The 23,859-nt window shown below is 40.5% G+C and overlaps 1 protein-coding gene across 1 annotated transcript in view; it reads right to left on the bottom strand.

The window, feature by feature from the left end:
* Positions 1 to 23,859, bottom strand: part of LOC140679037 (autism susceptibility gene 2 protein homolog) — a 671,928-nt gene that overhangs the window by 530,134 nt on the left and 117,935 nt on the right. The window contains exon 3 of the mRNA XM_072913860.1: positions 13,269 to 13,490. Within this exon, the coding sequence (XP_072769961.1) occupies positions 13,269 to 13,490 (222 nt within the window). The remainder of the gene's footprint in view (positions 1 to 13,268; positions 13,491 to 23,859) is intronic.

The following is a 23,859-nucleotide window of genomic DNA, read 5'->3' as shown; positions in this document are numbered from 1 at the left end:
ATAATCAGCATTTCCGTTTTCTTGGCGTTGAGTTGCAAGAAGTTAGCGGACATCCATTGTTTAATTTCATTAAGACACGCCTCCAGCTGACTACAATCCGGCGTGTTGGTCAGCTTTAGGGGCATGTAGAGTTGGGTGTCATCAGCATAACAATGAAAGCTAACACCGTATTTGCGTATGATGTCGCCTCGCGGCAGCATGTAAATACTAAAGAGTGCAGGGCCAAGAACCGAACCCTGAGGAACTCCGCACGTTACCTTAACATAGTCCGAGGTCACATTATTATGGGAGACGCATTGCATCCTGACAGTAAGATAAGAGTTAAACCACGACAAAGCTAAGTCTGACATACCAATACGTGTTTTGATACGCTCTAATAAAATATTATGATCGACGGTATCGAAAGCAGCGCTAAGATCAAGAAGCAGCAACATAGATGACGCATCAGAATCCATCGTTAGCAGTAGATCATTAGTCATTTTTGCGAGGGCTGTCTCCGTAGAGTGATTTGCCCTGAAACCGGATTGAAAAGGTTCACAGAGATTGTTAGACACTAAGTGTTCATTTAGCTGCTGTGCGACAATTCTTTCGAGGATTTTCGAAATAAAGGGAAGGTGGGACACCGGTCGATAGTTTACCATGAGGTCAGGATCAAGGTTAGGTCTTTTGAGCAGAGGATGAATAACCGCTTTCTTGAATGCTAGGGGAACAGTGCCAGAGGAAAGTGATAAGTTTATAATATTTAGCACTGATGGACCTAATAATACAAAAAGCTCCTTGATAAGTTTCCCAGGAAGTGGGTCAAGTAAACATGTTTGTTTTATCCCACTTACACGCCGTAATAGTTCCTCTAATGTTATTTCATCAAAAAGAGAGAGACTATTTTGTATTGCAGTATCCGTCGTAGATACAGTTGTATCTGTGTTAATAAAACCCAGTTGTAGCTGGGATGCGTTGTCTTGAATCTCCTTTCTAATGAGTTCAATTTTCTTATTAAAGAAATTCATAAAGTCATCTGCCGAGTGGGTGGAGCTATTGGTAGGAGTCCCTTGTTGGGTTAGCGATGCTACTGTACTAAACAAAAATTTAGGGTCGTTTTTGTTGAGGCGGATGAGATTTGAGTAATATTTAGCTCTAGCTAAGGTAAGCATGTGTTTATACGATATTAAACTATCACTCCATGCTTGATGGAAAACCTCAAGCCTGGTCGCGCGCCATTTGCGTTCCAACTTTCTACATGATAATTTATGAGCTCTGGTTTCTTCTGTAAACCATGGGGTGCGCCTTTTAGGGGCCCTTTTTTGTTTTAGCGGTGCTATACTATCAATGGTTTTGCGCAGGGCATTGTCAAAGTTGTTAGTTAGGTTATCAATAGAGCCGACATAATTTGGGAATGGTGCCATTACCGAAGGCAGTAGGTCAGCAAGAGTCATCGTTGTGGCAGCATTAATGTTGCGGCTGCTATAGCAGTTATTATTACTTTGTTGACAATGAGTCAGAACTTCGAATTTTATAAGGTAATCATCGGACATTACTTTAGTATACGGGAGTACCATAACTTTGGAGGTGGTGACACCCCTGACCAGCACTAGATCTATCGTATTACCGTTGCGATGCGTAGGTTCATGTATTATTTGTGTAAGACCACAGCTATCAATTATAGTCTGGAGCGCCACGCACTGAGGGTCCGATGGGGTATTCATATGGATATTAAAGTCCCCCATTATGATTATATTGTCTGCGTGCGTCACTAGATCAGCAACGAACTCTGAGAATTCATTGATAAAGTCCGAGTAGGGCCCTGGGGGGCGGTAGATAACAGCCATATCGAGAGGCAGCGGTGCGACAGACCTCATAGTAAGCACCTCAAACGATTTGTATTTATTATTTAGGTTAGGGGTAAGGTTAAAGTTTTCATTGTATATTAGTGCGACACCCCCACCCCTTTTAAGGGGACGGGCAATATGCGCATTCGTATAGTTAGGAGGAGATGCCTCATTTAGCGCAAAAAAATTGTCTGGTTTGAGCCAGGTTTCGCTAAGACCAATGACGTTAAGATTGTTGTCTCTAATGACCTCATTAACTAATAACGTTTTGGGAGACAATGATCTTATGTTTAAAAAGCCCACATTATAAGTATTGGGCTGTTTTGACGAGTTTTTGTTTAAATTATCCGTAGTAGCAATATTAATAATGTTGCGTTTATTATACGTAGTGCACTTTAAATAGTTTCGACCATATCTAGGAATTGATACGACACAGACAAAGTGCAGACTAGATTGATTGGCAACACAAAAAATTGGCCCTAGTGTGTGAATGTGAGTGTGAATGTTTGTCTATCTGTGTTGGCCCTGCGATGAGGTGGCAACTTGTCCAGGGTGTACCCCGCCTTCCGCCCGATTGTAGCTGAGATAGGCTCCAGCGCCCCCCGCGACCCCGAAGGGAATAAGCAGTAGAAAATGGATGGATGGATGGATAGTAAAAACTAAACATGGGAACACGATTGTTGCTCAACTAGCCATAATTTTGTTTGTTTTTTGAAAGTGACAAGTGCAGGTATACTTTTCAAAATGTCCGGTAAAGAGTTCCATAGTTGTGGTCCTTTTATTGAAAAGGCAGTCTGGGCAAAAGATGTTCTACGGAATGGAACACAACAGTTGCCTTTTGACATTGCTCGGGTGGTAGATCTGGTACCACTGTGCAGTCTTGTAATTGCCCTGTAGAGCAATTGGGGAGCAGAGTTATCCAAGCATTTAAAAACCAGTTTGAGTGTGTGTAACAAAATAAAATTGGTAAAACTTAAAATATTGTATTTGGTTAAAATTTGGCAATGATGATATCGTATACTCTTCTTGTCTAGAACTTTCAAGGCGTGGTTATAAAGACACTCAATGGTCTTGATTGATGACTGGTGTGCCTGGGACCATGTAGTTAAGCCATAAGATAAGTGTGAAAGAATCATTGAATTCATAAAAGTAAAAGCACAGCTAAGAGTTAAGCAGTGTTTTATAATCTTAAAACAGCCAAGGTTTGCCTTCAGTGAGCTCCTCATTAATTTTTATATTCAGGTTTGTTTGAGGTAGCTTTTTTTTAATGGAGAAGCAGACAGAGTTAGTCTTTTTAGTGTTTAGGGATAAACAGGATGATGCCAGCCAAGATGCTATTTTGTCTAATTTAGCATTTAACTTCTCAGCAACTAGAGTACAGGTCTTACCTGATGTATATACCACTGTGTCATCCTCATACATCTGTACATCTATATCTGTGCATACATCTGGTAGGTCATTGATGTACAGGTAAAAGACAGTAAATTAGAATATTTTGAAAAACTTGATTTATTTCAGTAATTGCATTCAAAAGGTGTAACTTGTACATTATATTTATTCATTGCACACAGACTGATGCATTCAAATGTTTATTTCATTTAATTTTGATGATTTGAAGTGGCAACAAATGAAAATCCAAAATTCCGTGTGTCACAAAATTAGAATATTACTTAAGGCTAATACAAAAAAGGGATTTTTAGAAATGTTGGCCAACTGAAAAGTATGAAAATGAAAAATATGAGCATGTACAATACTCAATACTTGGTTGGAGCTCCTTTTGCCTCAATTACTGCGTTAATGCGGCGTGGCATGGAGTCGATGAGTTTCTGGCACTGCTCAGGTGTTATGAGAGCCCAGGTTGCTCTGATAGTGGCCTTCAACTCTTCTGCGTTTTTGGGTCTGGCATTCTGCATCTTCCTTTTCACAATACCCCACAGATTTTCTATGGGGCTAAGGTCAGGGGAGTTGGCGGGCCAATTTAGAACAGAAATACCATGGTCCGTAAACCAGGCACGGGTAGATTTTGCGCTGTGTGCAGGCGCCAAGTCCTGTTGGAACTTGAAATCTCCATCTCCATAGAGCAGGTCAGCAGCAGGAAGCATGAAGTGCTCTAAAACTTGCTGGTAGACAGCTGCGTTGACCCTGGATCTCAGGAAACAGAATGGACCGACACCAGCAGATGACATGGCACCCCAAACCATCACCCAACCATGCAAATTTCGCATTTCCTTTGGAAATCGAGGTCCCAGAGTCTGGAGGAAGACAGGAGAGGCACAGGATCCACGTTGCCTGAAGTCTAGTGTAAAGTTTCCACCATCAGTGATGGTTTGGGGTGCCATGTCATCTGCTGGTGTCGGTCCACTCTGTTTCCTGAGATCCAGGGTCAACGCAGCCGTCTACCAGCAAGTTTTAGAGCACTTCATGCTTCCTGCTGCTGACCTGCTCTATGGAGATGGAGATTTCATGTTCCAACAGGACTTGGCGCCTGCACACAGCGCAAAATCTACCCGTGCCTGGTTTACGGACCATGGTATTTCTGTTCTAAATTGGCCCGCCAACTCCCCTGACCTTAGCCCCATAGAAAATCTGTGGGGTATTGTGAAAAGGAAGATGCAGAATGCCAGACCCAAAAACGCAGAAGAGTTGAAGGCCACTATCAGAGCAACCTGGGCTCTCATAACACCTGAGCAGTGCCAGAAACTCAGCGACTCCATGCCACGCCGCATTAACGCAGTAATTGAGGCAAAAGGAGCTCCAACCAAGTATTGAGTATTGTACATGCTCATATTTTTCATTTTCATACTTTTCAGTTGGCCAACATTTCTAAAAATCCCTTTTTTGTATTAGCCTTAAGTAATATTCTAATTTTGTGACACACGGAATTTTGGATTTTCATTTGTTGCCACTTCAAATCATCAAAATTAAATGAAATAAACATTTGAATGCATCAGTCTGTGTGCAATGAATAAATATAATGTACAAGTTACACCTTTTGAATGCAATTACTGAAATAAATCAAGTTTTTCAAAATATTCTAATTTACTGGCTTTTACCTGTATATACTGTCCCAAGACACTACCCTGAGGTATCCCTGTTTCTATTTACCAATGGCAACGACTGAGTATTTTAGCATCCAAGTGTACAGTCTGACCCACAGCGAGAGGAAAGCAAAGAACTTCAGAACCGAGGAGACAAAAACATCTCAGAAGGTCAGTTTATTAGCTTTCTCTCTCATTGCCATAATGCTATAAGTATACATGTTATTGTAATGTCTGCCTCCATTTTTGATTTATTTGATTTAATGCAGTTTTGTGTAAATCCTTCTGTATATTTATCATTGGACCGAGGTACGTTTCTTAGCCAGGATCTCTGTGTGATACTGTGAGTACCGTGAGTAGGTACATTGCATTGGAACACACAAGTTAAAACGTTGTATTTATTTTATTTCTTCAGTTTATATAGTGGTACTGGTTAATACAAACGATAACAGAACATTTTCGGTCATCAAGGCGCACCGTGGACATATTTCTGTTTGGACCACAACTGCCATTGGGGAAAATAAAAATGGTGACGATATCCCGGAAAACATCTACTATGTATGATTTTAGGGGCGCTGACCTGTCTACTTGTATCCAAGAAAGTCGAAGGTCTCAGACTCACCCAAAGATTAAGGTTAGGGTGTACGTACAAGACCTAAAGCACCAAGTGGAAGTTTGTCTGAGTTATATGCCCTTTTCATGGTAATCTTTGTAAGAGTTAAAGGGAAACTGCACTTTTTGGGGAATGTTGCTTATCATTCACAATTCTTATGTAAGACAAGAACACGCGTTTTTATTTTTTTCAATGCATTTTAACTAGTACATTAATGCGAGCAAAATTTTGCTAACAAATTGGAGTCACTCTATTCCGCTTATGAAGAGTTTTAAAAAACTCTAAACACCTCCATCATTGTTTTATATACACACTAACTATATTTATAATGTTAACAGGCACAGCCATAATAACATTTAATATTTACCTAATTTTAAGCATACAGTGGCACATTCATTCCAGACACATCACAATGTACACTTTTTTCCTTCAACAACATCACCGATGGCTACCGTACTCACTGCAGATTTCATGAGAGCCAACAAATATAATAAAACATCACTTACTGCACAATGTCTGTTGCCACTGGGATGTCGACTAACGTAATGTTGTTATAGTCCCGTTTAGATGAGGAAGGACTCAATCCTCGCATGGGGTTAAAAAAGGGCGGGTGCAAACCCGCGTCTTTTGCGTGTCTTTCTCGCCATCCTTGGGTCTAAATTGTTTACCAACTTCTCAGCGTATGTCCACATCATTTTACTATAAGGTGAGAGGCATTATTTTTGTATGTAAAATAAACTTTCACAAGCTTGAGGCGAGAAAGAGGCTCACCCGCTGAGTATGTCAATATAGCAATGTAAGGAAGTTGCCTCTCTGATCAATGCGCCGCTAAATGTAGGTCTCTTAACGTTAGCGCTTATAATAACGATATCGCTAATACTTGGTTAATATTCAGGTCACAAAATGTAAATAGAGTATTGTATTTTGGATGCTTATTTATTGGGTTTTATTGTCGGAAATAATACAATAGACGCAATGATGATGGCTCCCATTGGCTCCATTGTAAGCAGACGTTTATTTACAAGTTAGAATGCACTAAAATAAAGACATACACTATATTGCCAAAAGTATTTGGCCACCCATCCAAATGATCAGAATCAGGCGTCCTAATCACTTGGCCCGGCAACAGTTGTATTAAGTCAAGCACTTAGGCATGGAGACTGTTTGTACAAACATTTGTGAAAAAATGGGCCACTCTCAGGAGCTCAGTGATTTCCAGGTCCATAAAGACATGGATGACAGAGTCTGGTGTGGATGAACTTGACTGGCCTGCAGAGTCCTGACCTGAACCCGATAGACCATCTTTGGGATGAATTAGAACTGAGACTTAGAGCCAGGCCTTCTCGACCAACATCAGTGTGTGACCTCACCAATGCACTTTTGGAAGAATGGTGGAAAAATCCTATAAACACACTCTGCAACCTTGTGGACAGCCTTCCCAGAAGAGTTGAAGCTGTAATAGCTGCAAAACGACATCATATTGAACCCTATGGGTTAGGAATGGGATGGCACTTCAAGTTCATATGTGAATCAAGGCAGGTGGCCAAATACTTTTGGCAATAAAGTGTATGTTTTATTTTCTCTCATAAGGATTTTGAATTATACGCAGTTCCCCTTTGAAAGAAAACCAGGGAAATAAATACAAATCCGGGATTCATCCTTTAGCATAATGTTCATATAAAAACCAGCAGATTGTCTTTGGAAATGGGACTTGACAGCATCTATAGACAGCTAAAATAAAAGCTTTGTTAAAACCTCTGGCCTGCTGCCTGACGTTTGACTGACAGTTGAGAGCAGTCCAGACTTTAAGTGGACGACACTTAGCTTGAAGTGCACATACCTAATTGCCTGTGAAGGTTGTCAGGAAGCATCAGTTTGGAACTCGACTGCTTAAAGCAGATTTTAACTTTCATTCAGTACAGAACCATCACAGCATCTCTCTGACTAAAAGCAGCAAAACAGCTCAGATTTACTGCTGTGTCAGCACATAGTGTGACTCCAGACGCACCTCTGAGCTACAAAAAGGGGCCACTTAAAAATAAAACATGTCTTCAAGCGGAGCGAGTGAGGAGAGTAAAATCTAACATTTTTCAGGCGTATTGACCGAGACTTGTCATTCAGTTCAAGTTCCTGCTAATGGCAGTCAGTAGCTGGATGATAAATAGATAAGTCAAAGTAGCAGACAGAAGGATATTGTGTAGTCAAAGCTGCGGGGTAAAAATCTTGTTAAAGAGCTTTGTGTTGGAGGAAGCATGTTGCTATTAAACATGTATAGTGCCTTAGCATCACATAATGCCAAGAGTCTAGGACAGGTGTGTCAAACCTACGGCCCGCGAACAGGTTTTATCCGGTCCGTGTGATGAGTTTGCCAAGTATTAAGATGAGTTTGCCAAGTATTAAAATGAGCTGCTTTTTTTTTTTTTTTAACGAAAGAAACTGCTGTTCTTAATGTGTCCACTGGATGTCACAATAGCAATTCTGTTAGGCAAGCAGAGGTACACAGTAAAGGAGGACTGTGGCTCCTTCTCCTCGACCCACATGAAACTTAAAACCTGCCTTTTATGTCTACTGCTTCAAACACATCATCATTTGGTACCCTCGTTGTCCTACAATGTATCTGTAAAACACGAGAAAAGAGAACTTAACCCTTTTGAACAGTTTTTACCTCTGTTTCTTACGGTTTGTTGAATTAGCTCTGCACTGATACGTGAACATGACAGAGATATTTAATACCTAGAAGAGAGTACATATTGTGTTTTTTGTTCAATCCCAGAAAGACTGTGATTTAAAGTTTAATCCTGATTTTGTAAATACAGTGAGATGAAGTCTAAGCTCATTGTGTTTTTGAAATCGCACCAATTTCCTCAGAATTTTCAACAAACTAAGTGTTTTGTCCGGAGGATAATTTATATGTGCTTGTTCTATTTTTGGCCAAAGTAAAACAAAGAAAACAACCTGGAGTTGTCTTTATTTTAAAAGTTATCATGCCATGATTTTACCATTCCAGCCACCATGGTAATGTTATGGTTTTACACTCCTGCCGCCTCTCATTCTGCTGTCCCCCTGCCTTTGCGCGGCTGCAAAGAATCAGCAATCAACACACCTGCCCATGCCTTCATAAGCCAGCGCATCCTGAGATCCAGTGCCAGAACGTAGCTACTCGTACTCGTACAGTAAGCCCATTACGTCTCCAGCCTTCTCTCATGTGTATATTCTCTTTCTGTGTTCCCTCCCCGTCGTGTTCATTGTTTCCCGTGTTGTCTCGCTATCCAGCTTCCCGTCATCCTTGCTCGTTGTCGAGCTGTGTGTCTCGTCTTCCGGGATCCCCTCTGGACTTCCTCTTGCCTCTCTGGATATCGACCTCATGCCTGCCTACTGACCGCAACGCTTCGCTCCAGCCCTTGACCTCCCGCCTGTCTTTGGACTTCCGCCTTGATTCCAACATGCACCTTCAACACCCTCTGGTAACAACCCACATATACTTTCCACACAGTCACACTTCATTAATTTGGATTACGTACACACCTCACTTACATTCTCGTGTTAGTAAACACGCTGTCAGCTAACGACCTCCCTGTCTCCCTGCCGTCTCCTTCTCCTGCTGTATCGTTACAACACTGAGACGAAATCTAAGCTCATTGTGTTTTTGAAATTGCACCAATTTCTTCAGAATTTTCAATAAACTAAGTGTTTTGTCCAGAGGATTATTTGTGATTTGTACGTTTTCATAATGTGCTTGTTCTATTTTTGGCCAAAGTAGAACTAAGAAAACAACCTGGAGTTGTCTTTATTTTGAAGTTATCATGCCATGATTTTACCATTCCAGCCCCCTTGGTAACAGATTTTCCTCCATGCGGCCCCTGAGCTAAAATTACTTTGACACCCCTGGTCTAGGATATCATCTCGGTCGATAGTGTCATTCAAGTCCTCAACTGACTCGGGATTTGGAATCGTTTCCTCTAGATTTGGTCCAATGTTCACAAAGTAATGATTGAAGCTTTTAACTACTTTGTTCATATTGTCATTGTTTACGTTTCCATCTGAGAAGTGTTTAGGATAATCCTTCTTAGCACCATTTTTAATAATGCTATTAATGATACCCCTTGTTGCTCTCATGTTGTTTTTGTTCCGGTCCAATTGACTGTAATATTCTTTTCTCCGTGTTCGAAATATGCCAGTTAGCTTGTTCTTATACGTTTTGTACTTGTTTTCTGCTTCTGTAGATCTTTGCATTATAAATGTTCTATATAATGTATTCTTTTTGCAAGCATTTTAAGTCCTTTTGTCATCCATTGTTGATTATTTTTATTTTGCTTCTTACTAAGTTGTTTCAATAGACAGTGTTTGTCAAAAAGCATCTCGAAGGTATTAAAAAAATACCATGTTTCATCTATATCATTTTCACTGAATGAATGGTGTCTGTCTATCTGTGTTGGCCCTGCGATGAGGTGGCGACTTGTCCAGGGTGTACCCCGCCTTCCGCCCGATTGTAGCTGAGATAGGCTCCAGCGCCCCCCGCGACCCCAAAGGGAATAAGCGGTAGAAAATGGATGGATGGATGAATACATTGTCCCAACTTTCATCTCTCAGATCATTCTTGAAAGCTGTCATACTTTGTTCTGTGCATGTTCTTCGAAAATGTCTTTTTGTCATCAATGTTCCTCTTCTTGTATTTTACATCATAGATTATGAACACTGGCAGATGATCACTGATGTGGGATGTTAGCAGACCACTTGTGGTATTATCATCAAAGTCATTAGTAAAAATATTATCAATAAGTTTGGCACTGTGTCCTGAGATTCTGCTTGGCCTTGTGATTTTAGAATATAAACTCAGGCTATACAATGTGTCAATAAAGTCATCTATGGACTTTAGTTTGTTAGGGTTCAAGAGGTCAATGTTGAAGTCTCTGTATAAGAAAGTAATTTTTTGACTGATTTCAGTAAAAGTTGTCTTAATCCAGTTCTCAAACGTATCAATGTTTGACTTCGGTGATCTATGCATACCAATGATCAGTACGTTTTTGCTTTTTTTCATGACATATTTCAATGGTTATACATTATAAGATATTATCAATAGATAATGACATATTTTTTTACCATTTTGTAGTTTAAGTTCTTCATCATGTACAAAGCTACTCCCCCTCTGTTCTTATTGGTTCTGTTGATATAATTTAGTTCATATCCTTCCAGGTCAAAATCCATTCCTTTTCTAGTATCCATTCATGTTTCTGAGATAGCGACAACTTTGAAGGGTTTGTTGAATTTTTCCAAAAAATGCTTCACGTTGTTGTAGTTTGTATACAAACTTCTGCTGTTTAAATTAATAATAGACAGTTTGTTGTTGATTTGTAATGTTTCCGTTATATTGTCCGTCTGTGTAATAAAAACATTTGTTCCTGGTGTGAAAGAAAACATTTGTATCTGGATATATATCCTTATCTGATTCCGGACTATTGTGATCGATGCTGCTGAAGGTTTTCAGTTCCATACATTCCTGTTCACCAATCATTTGTGTTGCCCTATGAATGTCTATAAGTGTAGATGAACGTGCACCTGAGTAAAGATATTCTTTTTTGGTAATCCATTAGAGCGGTGTAATTTGGTAGCCGAATGTCAATGTTTGTTTTCCGTCAGACTCCATTATTGTTGTTGTTGTTGTTGTTGTTCTAGGAGTTTTGATATTCGTCCAGATCCTTGATATCTTTGACAACTACAGGACTCTTGCTTATGGATCTCTGTACAACTGTACAACCCTAAATTGAAATGGATCATTTGAGTTACATTGTTTCTCAACTCTGTTTGTCCAATGAATTATTACTGTTATCTATTGTAGATATATACGTGTAATTTAACTACATTTAAATAAATCAGTGAGCTATGCAGAATATCACAACCTTGTATCATAACGTGACTCAAGTATCACAATACGTATCATATCATGAAGTTCTTGTCAATACCCAGCTTCATTTTCAAAGCATAAAAATGGCTGAATAAAATCAATGGCTAAACATCAATACGACAGTAGTATTGGCGACTTAATGAGACAAAACCAAAATAAGTTCAGTATCTTGGCCACTGATTGGCTCAGCCTCAGGCAGCAGCATTACTATATCATATTAAAAGGAGTGTGAAAGTGATTATGTGGGTGTTATATAATTCCTATATGTCAACATTTTCCAAGCCAAGAACCCCCAAACTGAAGGATAGATGAAGCAGGGACCCCCTACTTAGATATCCAGTATACAATTGTGTTTTAAAAATTACTTTGTTCCGAAATATATATTGTTATCGTGCAATATTAAGATATTTAAAAATTACAATTTCGCACAACTATTACCTGGCTGGCATGTAGCGTGCTAATCGCTAGCTATCCTTAAATGCTTACATGTATATAATAATATAATTATTTTTATTTTAAAGCTCCAAGGTATAGTGACAATGTCACTGCCATTTCTAAACTACACTACAGTGTGTTTGATACATGTTAATGTGTATTCAAAGATGCTTACATTTAAGGGAAAAGTGCAAGAAAAAGCATATAGATCTATTTTAAAAAGTTTTCACGGCTCTTTTCCAGTGCCACAGCGGCACCCTGTTGAAGACTTCTGGTCTTGAGACTAGGGATGTCTGATAATGGCTTTTTGCCAATATCCGATATTGTCCAACTCTTTAATTACCGATACCAACCGATACCGATATCAACCGATATATACAGTCGTGGTATTAACACATTATTATGGACAACCAGGTATAGTGAAGATAAGGTACTTTTTAAAAAATTAATAAAATAAAATAAGATAAATACATTAAAAACATTTTCTTGAATAAAAAATAAAGTAAAACAATATAAAAACAGTTACATAGAAACTAGTAATTAATGAAAATTAGTCAAATTAACTGTTAAAGGTTAGTACTATTAGTGGACCAGCAGCACGCACAATAATGTGTGCTTACGGACTGTATCCCTTGCAGACTGTAATGATATATATTGATATATAATGTAGGAACCAGAATATTAATAACAGAAAGAAACAACCCTTTTGTGTGAATGAGTGTAAATGGGGGAGGGAGGTTGTTTGGGTTGGTGCACTAATTGTAAGTGTATCTTGTGTTTTTTATGTTGATTTAATAAAAAATAAAAAAAACGATACCGATAATTTCCGATATTACATTTTAACGCATTTATCGGACGATAATATCGGCAGGCCGATATTATCGGACATCTCTACTTGAGACTACTAATAATGTTAACATCCGTATTTAGAAGGTCAGAATGTTATAATCTTACTATGAAATGTGTGATTTAATATTAATAACTCCTACTTTTCGGAAATTAATTTACCACAGTATTGTAGGCCCTCAACGATGAATGGGGAATTACTGTATTCATCACTATATGCTAAAAAAAAAAATAAATCACTCCTGTTACTAAAATTAGTTATCTTCAGCATAGGAACCTTGTACACAAATAAAACAACGTTGCCTGAGATAAAACAATACATATTTTGAGGAATTCACTATGTGAATTATCACATTTGGAGTTGAAAAAAGACTGAATTTGAAGTTTATAAAAAAAAATGACAACATACAAACAATGCTAAATTGGTCGAATGGTTCATAATTAAATTGCTGTTACCAGGAGACCTCCACTATTGTCTCAGGTTCAAATGATTAACTAACAATTGTATTGTCTTAATTCAATCATGTGTTATTTTAAACTGACACCAGGCCAACAAATGTAACATACAGTCGAATAAATCAGCAGGCATGATGTAACAAGACACTCACCTTCGTGCTTCTCTTGCGCAGGTGTTTCTTCTTCCGCTTCCCTCGTGTATAAAACACATTAGGTGTGTTCTCCTGGTCTGATGCCTGATGATGACGATGGTGGTTGTTGTTGTTCATGTTGCACTCCAAAATCAGTCCATTGGAGACCGTGGCAGACTTGCTTTTGTGTAACGGTCCAGCCTGGTCGAAGCTGCGCTGTTGGGCCTTTGTGGTCAAGTTATTCTGCAGCAGAAAAGGACAAAACGTTTAACTGGGAACAAATATATAAATTATTTATCACCACAGCCGCTTGCACAAGTTTACAGCATTCATTATTATTGCTTTGATATAAGATGAAATGTTAACAGCAGGGGTCCCCAAACTTTTTGACTATATCTATCTATCTATCTATATATATATATATATATATATATATATATATATATATATATATATATATATATATATATATAGCACACTTGTCACACGCACACGCTCGCACCGCAGTGTCACGTTATCGATGGGAAAATGCAGTTTTAGACAATATAATTTGCCTGAGCGGATAAGAGACACCAAGAGTGACAAGCGGTAGCAAATGGATTAGAAAACACAGATTTAAAAAAATAATAAAACATTTTTTAACTTGGGACTTCCCGCCGGCCGGATCGCGGGCCGTAGTTTGGGGACCCCTGGTGTAGAGTCTCACAGCAAACTCTCTTGGCCTTAAGATTGTATGACATTTTTAGAGAATACGGAGGTCAACAGCAATGGAAATGGTCTGCTTCTAATTACGACCTTCATTCTGAGCTTAATAGATATTGATACAACTTTTCCACTTCAGATCAAATTCTGGCATTGGAGCCATGAGGATTGGCTGTATAATATTAGTTTTTGTTGTGCCGTGTGGACTGTTAAAAAAAAAAGATTGATCAAGTGAAAGTAGTCAAACAAAGAACAATGGCAAGTACAGAAAAACACTACCCGGTAATCTGTTTGTTAATAATCGTCTGGAATGGACGTATTTGTCTTTAACTTGAAGTGGAGTGGTAATTTTATGTGGGTGACACCTCGTGGCCACAGCAATTTATTAAGTTAAGTGCATTACGCTTAAGTTAAATGATGCGGACACATTTGTTACTGGATACTTTCTAATACGCTTCTGCCTTGGAAACTTTGTATGGGTAAGTCAGGAGAGCCCACACTTCTTCAGCAGGTGAGCTATTTATCAAATGACCATCTTAAATGCATAAAGATAGACGATAATATAAGTTGGTGAGTTACATTATTTTGTGGAGTTGCATTCATTGGAACCAGACAGGACTTACAGTAGTGCTGATAAGTTCAACTCCTTCAAATTTATTTTTTGGAGGGAAAAAAAAAAGTCATCCTCTTTCCAATACCACATGAAAGTAGTTGGTGTTTAGCTTCTCATTTGTCACACTTGCATACTTGTATTGTATCCTTTGTAAGAAATACAAAAACTCAGTAGCTCGATAGTTTGTGTGCGTTAATATTCTGAGACACTTATTTTGTTAGCGCAAGCAGGATGAAGCCGCACTTTTATTGAGAAGACAGGATCTGTCTTTAGACAGCAGGTGTTTGGCGAGAGAGTGTTGAAATAAAGTGTTTCTAGCGATCCTGCCAATCTCCTTTGTTTTCTTCATATTGAGCCTGCAGCAAGCCGGCTGTCATTTCACAAGATCTCCGGGTGCCGTGTGAGTCAACCAGAGGTGGGTAGAGTAGCCAGAAATTGTACTCAAGTAAGAGTACTGTTACTTTAGAGACTTATTACTCAAGTAAAAGTAAGGAGTAGTCACCCAAATATTTACTTGAGTAAAGGTAAAAAGTATGTTGTGAAAAAACTACTCAAGTACAGAGTAACTGATGAGTAACCTGTTCGTTTAATGATGACGGCAACAAATAATGCACAAAAACATAAAAATAGCAATTAGTAAGGGAAGCGTCTGAAAATCTGGGAACTAAATCGTTACCAAGAAATCTCTTCACCAATGTGTTTCTAAAGGTGTCTAACAACATGTCCTAAAAAGTTGAAATTCAACTCCTGGGGGAAACCTCATAAAAAACTGCACAAAGTCGAGGTGCCAATAACCGATTTTTTGAAAATGCTTAATTTGGCCTTAAGTAACTTGTGAGGGGTCAAACTAGGGGTTTTTTATGAGCCTGAGTTCATTTGTAGCATTTGTTTTTCACTACAACTATTCCTTAGTGGAAAAACTGCCACACCCTTTTTTGCATTTACATAAAGTTGCATTTATTACAATTCGTTTCACATTAGTCAGAGCAAACAGTAATCCCCCTTGTGGAATGCTTTATGAGTCTGTCTGCCTCTGAGTATTCATCATAGCATTCTTGCAGGTAATGCCTTGACAGACTCCACAAGCTGAGATGCACTTGACGCTATTCTTTTTGCAGCTGCATCGCCGGCTGCTGCAATCTCCATGGCAATTGTAGCTCGTGAACTGGAGTAGCTCTTCAGGAGCCATGGGGTCTAGAGTTTGAACTGGCTCATAACCATGAACACCTATTGTCCATCCATAGTCACTGGGGTCCAGAGACATGCTCTGTAGTAGGAGCCAGTCCCGAGTCTGTAGGTAGACACGGAGCGAAGGCTGTGCTTGTAACCAGGCAAAGTTTCCAGTTCCTTCATCAGTTGACAGTACAGCCGTGCACCTTTGGCATACTGATGATGGCCTGCAGCTGCAAAGATGTCCAGCATCCAGGTAGCAATGCAGAACAGGTGCCCATCGTGGTCTGCAAGCCGCTCATTTCGGATGAACAGCTTAATAACATTTACCATGTGGTGGTACTGCACCCAGAGTGCAGGTGTTCGTCCCCCTTTGGCGAGTCTTTTGAAGGTTTCTTCAAATCTCTGCTCAAACAGTACCACCACTGGATCTGTGTGACTGTCTCCCATATTCCCATCAGCTACCATCTCCATAAAAGGTCCTCATTCCAACAAGCTCCTCCTCAGTGAAGGCATGTTTCATGATGTGCAGATACATGGCTGCACTAATGAGGAGGTGAGCACGGATTGCCTTGTCAAAACACCCTCCATCCAGGAAGTGGCTAGCTGTCGTACTCCCCGGATAAATCAGCTGGATCAGCTCTAGTAGTCCAGAAGCCTCCATGATGTTACCAATGGATCCAAGGTAGGACATCAGCAGATGAAACCCGCCCAACCACGGAATGATGGGTAGATTGGCCTGCTTAATAATATCCACAGCTTTCAGCCAAATCGGAAGATCGAACGTCACTAAAGTGACCTTGCCTGCAGAGAGCCGGATGCACTCTTTGAGAGTGGTGAAGATGGTGTTGTGGTATTTAGGGTCACCATCGATGACTGGGAGGAAATCAATCTGTGTGCTCTGCTTGACATTATCTGAATGGATACTCTTCATCCATCCATTCCAGTTGGTGTGTGGGAAGTCAGGATCCTGAGCTTTGATCACCCACCCTGCTGCCCAGAGTATATCACCCAGTGTGAGGAGTGGCTAGCTATGTATCAAAGAGGAAGAGGGTTCATCAATGGGAAGAAACGTGATGGAGTTTATTCCCTTCTGTTTCATGTTCATGAATGGAAGAATATTCACTTCAGCTTGCTTCAGGAGCTTAGCTTTGGCAAGGGCCTTCAATTTTACCCTCTGGACAGCTGCTGTTGTCCACGGATCTGGCAAAGGTGGTGCCGGAGAGGTTACTTTGATCCAACCCATGGAATGCAAGGGAGTGTTTCCATGAATAGAGACAATGTTTAAATCTATATTGTGCCCAACAAACTGAGTGACTGCATTGCTTGCTTCATCAACACCCATGGAGACCACCTGATCATCACTTTCACTAGCTGTCAGAACTGATATATCCTCAAGTGCGGCATCTACTGCAACCTCATCATCGATCTGATCATCTGATTCTTCCACAATGGTATCAAGAGTGACAGATGTATCTGGGATGCCATCTCCGTTCCTGTCATTAAGGTAGCAGTATTTGTAGTTTTGGTGCATGTTTGGTGCTAATGTTATACTTATAACGTCTTCACATTGAAATGCCAATCAACTACAGCAACCATCACTAAACACTGACTTGGCCCATTCATCATGTCAAACATTAAAGAATGAACTATTATCTTTTTTATTTTATTATTATTATTATTTTACATATACCCTGCATGGTATGTGTGAGTAGGGGGGCATTGTCGGGATGAGGAAAGGAGGTGTGTCCATTTTTCCACCAGGGAGTGGTCTTGGTGAAAAATAAATACTTGCAATGAACTCAGAATATTGAAGAACCCCTAGTTTGACCCCTCACAAGTTACTTAAGGCCAAATCAAGCATTTTCAAATTTTCAAAAATCGGTTAATGGTACCCGACTTTGTGCAGTTTTTTACGAACTTTACCCCAAGAGTTGAATTTCAACTTTTTAGGACATGTTACTAGACACCTTTATAAACACATTGGTGAAGAGACTTCTTGGTAACGATTTAGTTCCCAGATTTGCCAAATATCCCATAAAATGACCTTATGAAATGAGCAAATTAAGAGCCAGGAATATCTCTTACGCAACTAAAACAATAATATATATTAAATACATTAAAATTAAAAAAATTAAGGCAAATTGAGCCACAATAATTTAACAGCACCATAGGCTCAGTAGGCATTCATTGATTGATTGAAACTTGTATTAGTAGATTGCACAGTACAGTACATATTCCGTACAATTGACCACTAAATGGTAACACCCCAATAAGTTTTTCAACGTTAATCAATCACTTAATAAATGACCAAGTCGAGGTGATCTACCTCATATATACATATACACACATATACACATACATACATACACATTTATATATACAGTATATAGTTTATATTTATTTTGCCGTTTTTGTTCATATGTTAAAGGTGTTTTAATGAATGAATGAATGCATGTTTAACATATAGATTCCTTTCTTTCATGAAGACAAAAATATAAGTTGGTGTATTACCTGATTCTGATGACTTGCATTGATTGGAATCAGACAGTAGTGCTGTCATGTCTGTGTAATCATGTTTTGTTTAGTTATAGGACTCTTTAGTTTCTGTCTTTTCACTCCCTTGTCTTGTCACCATAGTTACCCATTAGTTTCACCTGTCATGTCACGCACCTGTTTTGAGTCACGCACCTGTTGTTAATCATGTCTGTGTTATTTAAGCTTTTCATTTTCTGTTGTTCGTCCTGGAGTCATAGCCTTTCTCACCCTGCTATCCTCGCGTTTTCAAGCCCTGTTCACGGTCCCATGCCACAGTAAGTGTTTTGTTATTTCGTGTTCAGTTTCTGCCTTTGCGGAAGCTTTGTTTTCATTCGCCAAGTTTTTTACCTCCGCCAAAGTGCGCGCTTTTCGTTTATTCTTTGTTTGATAAATAAATCATGTACCCACCTTCAAGCCATGTCCGATCCAAATTATCTTGCATCTTGGGAAAACAAAAACTCCACAGTCCAAGTCCTGACACCACTAATCGCTTTCCCGCAAGGAATTTGGGCGAAGAAGGAAATTGGGAGTCTTTAGGAGCCATGGCGGAGCGAGACCTGATGTGGGGGCCAAATGGGAAGCTTATTCCCATTAGCTCCATTTGGTCCGAGGATGGCGCTGCTTCACCGCAATCCCGGAAGCGCCGCTCCAGACCGAGGACGTCAGGGAAGGCGAGCAGACCGCACGAAGCGCTCCCGCAGGCTCCTCCCACTCCGGGCGGAAGTAGGCTGCTGCCAGCTCCGCAGCTCCAAGATGACGTCAAAGACCAGGATTTTTTTTTTCTGAATTATTTTTCTTTTGATTCCCCGCCCCCCAGGACTAAAGTCACGCCCAAGTCACAAAAAAAATTTTTTTCACCCACAATATCACAGGTAGAAAATAGACATTTTGGACAATTTAAAGGGAACGTTTCTGCCTCCCCCCGTCCACCCCTAGAGAGAGTTCCAGACCGCAGAAAGTGCGTCTGGTATCCGCCCCTTGAGGGGGGGGCTGGGGTCGGGAGCTGTGTAGGTGGGGTGGCTCTGCATCACCATGTCAAGCCACAGCCTCCAGCACGACCGCCCTCACCAGTCTTCCGACCCGTCAAGCCACAGCCTCCAGCACGATCGCCCTCACCAGTCTTCCGACCCGTCAAGCCACAGCCTCCAGCACGATCGCCCTCACCAGTCTTCCGACCCGTCAAGCCACAGCCTCCAGCACGACCGCCCTCACCAGTCTTCCGACCTGCCAAGCCGCAACCCCCAGCTAGGCCACCTCCACCTGCTCCAAGGCTAGCTCCACGGCTAGCACCTGCCGCAGCTCCACGGCTAGCACCTGTCGCAGCTACACGGCTAGCACCTGTCGCTGCACCTCGGCTAGCACCTGTCGCTGCACCTGTTGCCGCACCAAGGCTAGCACCAGCTCCACCACGCCAAGTTCCACGGCAGACTCCAGTACCCGCACCACGCCTAGCCGCATCATGCCAAGTTCCGGTACCAGCTCCACGCCGCCAAGCACTGCCAAGCCAAGACCAAGACCCTCCACGCCAAGTCCAAGACCAAGACCCTCCACGCCAAGTCCAAGTCCAAGACCAAGACCCTCCACGCCAAGTCCAAGACCAAGACCCTCCACGCCAAGTCCAAGACCCTCCACGCCAAGTCCAGGACCCTCCACGCCAAGACCAAGACCCTCCACGCCAAGTCCAAGACCAAGACCCTCCACGCCAAGTCCAAGACCAAGACCCTCCACGCCAAGTCCAAGACCAAGACCCTCCACGCCAAGACCGAGACCCGCCACGCCCAAGACCAAGACCCGCCATGCCAAGACCAAGACCCGCCATGCCAAGACCAAGACCCACGCCTAGGCCAAGACCAAGACGCGCCACGCCGAGCTTCGCCGCCTGACGCGCCACGCCGAGCTTCGCTGCCTGCATCATCTGCTGCTTCCACGCCTGCCACGATGACGACGCGCCTCCCTCCTCGTCGGCCACGGATATGGCCGCTACCTGGTCGCCCGCCTCGCCTGCTGCAGCGGCGTTCCACTCGCCGCCGCCACCTAACTCTGCCCCGGTGGATACGGGGACACGTGGTCTGGCGACCCACCGCCATGTCCCCCTCCCGCCCTCCCATGACTCTTGTTAATTTTTTTTATGGACATCTGGTATCTGTCCTTAAGGGAGGGGCTCTGTCATGTCTGTGTAATCATGTTTTGTTTAGTTATAGGACTCTTTAGTTTCTGTCTTTTCACTCCCTTGTCTTGTCACCATAGTTACCCATTAGTTTCACCTGTCATGTCACGCACCTGTTTTGAGTCACGCACCTGTTGTTAATCATGTCTGTGTTATTTAAGCTTTTCATTTTCTGTTGTTCGTCCTGGAGTCATAGCCTTTCTCACCCTGCTATCCTCGCGTTTTCAAGCCCTGTTCACGGTCCCATGCCACAGTAAGTGTTTTGTTATTTCGTGTTCAGTTTCTGCCTTTGTGCAAGCTTTGTTTTCATTCGCCAAGTTTTTTACCTCCGCCAAAGTGCGCGCTTTTCGTTTATTCTTTGTTTGATAAATAAATCATGTACCCACCTTCAAGCCATGTCCGATCCAAATTCTCTTGCATCTTGGGAAAACAAAAACTCCACAGTCCAAGTTCTGACAAGTGCTGATAACGTCAACGTTTTCAAATGGAGGAGAAAAAACGTTCCTCCTTTCTGTCTAATACCACATGAAAGTGGTTGGTTTTTGGCATCTTATTTGTCCAGCTTCCATAATCGTTTTTTATACACTTTACAAGAAATACATTGGCGGAAAACTCCGTAGCTTGCTAGCTTGTTTGCCCTGGCTTTCGGAGACTCTTATTTTGTCAGCGCAGGCGCGATGGAGCGGCACTTTTATTGTGAAGACAGGAACTGTACGGTCAGTCTTTAGGTTTTTGACGGGAGGTACGGTTGAAATAAAAAAGTGTCTTTTTTCTTTTACTCTTTTGATTGATTGAAACTTTTATTAGTAGATTGCACAGTATAGTACATATTCCGTAGAGATGACCACTAAATGGTAACACCCCAATCATTTTTTCAACTTGTCGGGGTCCACGTGTGACGGTCATGTGACCGCCTGGCTCTGTTTGATTGGTCCAACGTCACCAGTGACTGCATCTGATTGGTGAAACGGAGTGCAACGTCACCAGTGACTGCATCTGATTGGTGAAACGCAGGCATGCGATAGATCCTACTTTGAAGGTCTGTCTGACAAACCAAAACAAACAAAGCGTGCATTAACAGATCGATAAAAATCAGTAGCGAGTCGGAGTAAAAGTAGCCTTTCTTCTCTATAAATATACTCAAGTAAAAGTAAAAGTATGTTGCATTAAAACTACTCTTAGAAGTACAATGTATCCCAAAAGTTACTCAAGTAGATGTAACTGAGTAAATGTAGCGCATTACTACCCACCTCGGGAGTCAACCAAGTGAAAAAAGTGACATCATAGTGATGATCGCTCATTTTTAGCTGTATTTTTTTTAATGCCTGGCGACTGACACACGATTATAGTTGCAAGTAATATGCAACTATAATTAGCTGATACTTGTTTATATTGACAAATATGTTTTATATTGTTCAATTAAGGACATATTATTTGTGTGCTATTGTGTGCCTAGCTGTTATGTAGCTGCAAGCTCAGGCCTGGGCATTTTTTTTGACTCGGGGGGCCTAATGTAGAGAAACAAATGTGTCTGGGGCCCGGTATATATGATTTTTAGGAACACCAATACAAAACCCTTGTCTGATTGAATGCTAAAAAGGTTATGACAGACCGCCTTAAAAAACTGAATGGAATTTTAAGTTTTTTTACTGTATGAGACACCCAGAGTGAACATGAAAATAAAGAATGTGGGATTTACAATATTAACTATGACAGATAAAACACTGAATATCAACATATGAACGTCACACACCCTATCGATTGACAGTTTACAATCAAGCGAAACGCAACAAAAAAGCAACAAAGGGTAAAAAAATTTAAAAACACCCACAATCTGATATATCACTAAGCTTTAGAACTTTGCTGAAAAAAATCTACTTCCGTCTGTCCCTGACTCCCGCATTTCACGCTGGCCGCTCTGGAAACACTCCCCACCCACACTGCTTGGTGCCTCGACTGAGTTGCTGTGACTTAGATGACAATAGTAACTAATAAGGGTGTGGGGAAAAAAATCGATTCGAATTTGAATCACGATTCTCACGTTGTGCGATTCAGAATCGATTGTCATTTTTAAAAAATCAATTTTTTTTAATTTTATTTAAAAAATATATTTGTATTTTTTTTAATTAATCAATCCAACAAAACAATACACAGCAATACCATAACAATGCAATCCAATTCCAAAACCAAACCCGACCCAGCAACACTCAGAACTGCAATAAACAGAGCAATTGAGAGACACAAACATGACACAGAACAAACCAAAAGTAGTGAAACAAAAATGAATATTATCAACAACAGTATCAATATTAGTTAGAATTTCAACATAGCAGTGATTAAAAATCCCTCATTGACATTATCATTTGATATTTAAAAAAAAAAAAAAAAAAAAAAGGAACAATAGTGTCACAGTGGCTTACACTTGCATCGCATCTCATAAGCTTGACAACACACTGTGTCCAATATTTTCACAAAGATAAAATAAGTCATATTTTTGGTTCATTTAATAGTTAAAACAAATGTACATTATTGCAATCAGTTGATAAAACATTGTCCTTTAAAATTATAAAAGCTTTTTACAAAAATCTACTACTCTGCTTGCATGTCAGCAGACTGGGGTAGATCCTGCTGAAATCCTATGTATTGAATGAATAGATAATCATTTTTGAATCGGGAAAAAATTGTTTTTGAATCGAGAATCGGGTTGAATTGAAAAAAAATAGATTTCGAATCGAATCGTGTCCCCAAGAATCGATATTGAATCGAATCTTGGGACACCCACAGATTCACAGCCCTAGTAACTAATTAGATGACCATAGTAACTAGTATATCATGCAAAAGCGCAGATTCTAATTATTGAAATACTTTGTATAGTTCAAGACTTACGGTAATTTGAAAACATCGCTGCACATCATAAAGGCAGCTGGTCCGATTGAAAAGCTCAATGGGCCGCATTCGGCCCCCGGGCCTTAATTTGCCCAGGTTGTGCTAGCTCCTTGTAGCCTATAGCCTATCATATTTACCTTTTGTAAATGATTGTACTATAAAAGAAGAAAAGACCAACCTTGAGTGTTTATTGGAGGACATTTAGATGTTAACTGGCTGTCCAGTAAACACGTTGCAGGACTGTAATGGACATAGTACCACACATTTTACAAGCAAGCACATATCACAGACTTGTTTTTTTGCTGATATTGAATCAGCACACCCGTATTCATAGCAAAGAGTCACTTTGTTTCTTCAACTGGTTATGGAATTTGTGTTTCAGTTAAGACTGTTTTTTTGAAGACTCCATTTTGCATTAAGTGTTTTGATGAATAGTTAATAATTCATCAAGCAGTGTTGGCAAAGATGAGCAGTGCACTCTTAATTTTTTTTGCCAAAATGGCTTTCAGACCAGAAGTGAAAACACATTATCTAAA

This window comes from Nerophis lumbriciformis, linkage group LG09 (genome assembly GCF_033978685.3).
Source record: "Nerophis lumbriciformis linkage group LG09, RoL_Nlum_v2.1, whole genome shotgun sequence".
Taxonomy (NCBI): domain Eukaryota; kingdom Metazoa; phylum Chordata; class Actinopteri; order Syngnathiformes; family Syngnathidae; genus Nerophis; species Nerophis lumbriciformis.
Note: the sequence above shows the minus strand (reverse complement) of the source record. Positions and strands in the feature narration are given on the sequence as shown.